This window comes from Triticum urartu, chromosome 7 (genome assembly GCF_003073215.2).
Source record: "Triticum urartu cultivar G1812 chromosome 7, Tu2.1, whole genome shotgun sequence".
NCBI lineage: Eukaryota > Viridiplantae > Streptophyta > Magnoliopsida > Poales > Poaceae > Triticum > Triticum urartu.
In genome coordinates, this window is record NC_053028.1 from 562421756 (window position 1) to 562423251 (window position 1496).

The window sequence follows — 1496 nt, forward strand, 5'->3', positions numbered from 1 at the left end:
ATGACGTTTAATTCACCTACTACATGTTAATAGTTGCTAGAATTATGACTTACGGAGTATGTTCTAAAATTAATCATGAAATTCGCTTAATTTTTCAACGGAAACCGAAAGTTCACTGTGCGCAAACCGGCAGTGACAATTTACGGCAATCGTGTAAAGCTCCGTCATTTCGCACAAACTCGTAATGCTTATCACTTTGTGTCATTGTTGCCAGCAGATCAATCTGGGTCAGCATTGGAGAGTGGTTCTCTCATTGTTGATGGTTTGTGGTTAATGCTTGGTGACTCATCGTTGAGATTTACCACTACGAGAGAGACAGAGTCCCAGCATGACGACGACATGGGAGTAGTTAATACCACCCACCCAAACGAGAATCGTGGAAATTTGTGAGTGAAAAATCGAACTGGAGAGCAGGCAAAAAGCAAGCAATGCAAAGCCGGAACTTCATTCGCTTTCACAGATCTCAACGCCGCCGGGCGCTAACGTCGTGAACGACTACTACATACTACCGACAAAATTACTTAGGATAAATCCTAGAAATCTGATTGATGAACAAAATTGGTCCCGAGTCCCGCAGGCACACGGGCGCGGCGCGCGCGCTTAGACCGCGTCCGCCTGGCGTGGCGGCTCGATGGCATCAGGGAACGCGAACGGCCTGGCGCTGGCGAGGAAGGACGGCAAGTCGTCGCCGGCCATGATGACGACGACCTTGGGCTCCCTGTCGAGCGGCACCATCCCGCGCGCCGACGCCTCCTCGGCGGCGCTCCCCCGCCGCGACGAGCCCGACGGCTTGCGGCGCGTGCAGACGAGCACGAGCAGCGCCACGGCGATGAGCCCCATCATGAGCGTGAAGCCCAAGAAGAGGTACGGCGTCGGCGTCCTCCAGAACGCCGGGTGCGCGCCGTGGCCGGCCGCCGCCGGAGCCCCGGCGACTCCCACCAGCGCCTCGCCTTCTCTGATCGGCCTCATGATGGATGATGAATCACACGGATGTCGATCCCTCTCCCTCTTATCTCTCTCTTTCTCTTCCTCTTCCTCTTCCTCTTCCTCTTCCTCTTTCTCTCTCTGATCTGCGGGAGTGCGTACAGAGTGGTTTCTCGCTTGTTCTGTGTGGCTGTGACGACTGACTGGGTGGGAGAGGAGGGGGAAGGGAGGCGGTATTTATAGGTGGCGCGCGGGGGGGTGGGGTGAGAAAAGAAACCGCTCGGCGCGGCGCGGCGCGATGGAGCTTTGCTTTGGTTTGCTTGCCAGCTCTGCTCTGGCTGCCAAAACCCAGGTGCTGCTACTGCTGCTGCTGGGTTTGGTTGGGTTGGGTTGGGTTTGGCGTCTCTTTTCTGTTGCTGCGGCCGCTAGCACAGTAACATCTACAGTACTCCTACAGCCGCTGGGTTTTGGCCGCTTGGATGGTGGGACCTGGTTTTAGCCTTTGGATAAAAACCGAATTCTTTGGATAAAAATAATTCGGTGTACTACAATTAATTTCTGTGACTTATCCA

The 1496-nt window shown here is 54.5% G+C and overlaps 1 protein-coding gene across 1 annotated transcript; it reads right to left on the reverse strand.

Moving 5' to 3' along the window:
• Positions 1-426: 426 nt before the first annotated feature.
• Positions 427-1149, reverse strand: LOC125522261 (protein GLUTAMINE DUMPER 6-like). The gene has a single exon (XM_048687338.1). The coding sequence runs from the start codon at positions 967-969 to the stop codon at positions 601-603; it is 369 nt and encodes a 122-aa protein (XP_048543295.1). The 5' UTR covers positions 970-1149; the 3' UTR covers positions 427-600.
• Between the last annotated feature and the right edge of the window lie 347 nt (positions 1150-1496).

Coding starts and splice junctions, on each gene's coding strand:
- LOC125522261 (XM_048687338.1), bottom strand. CDS start 969: ATGAGGCCGATCAGAGAAGGCGAGGCGCTGGTGGGAGTCGCCGGGGCT.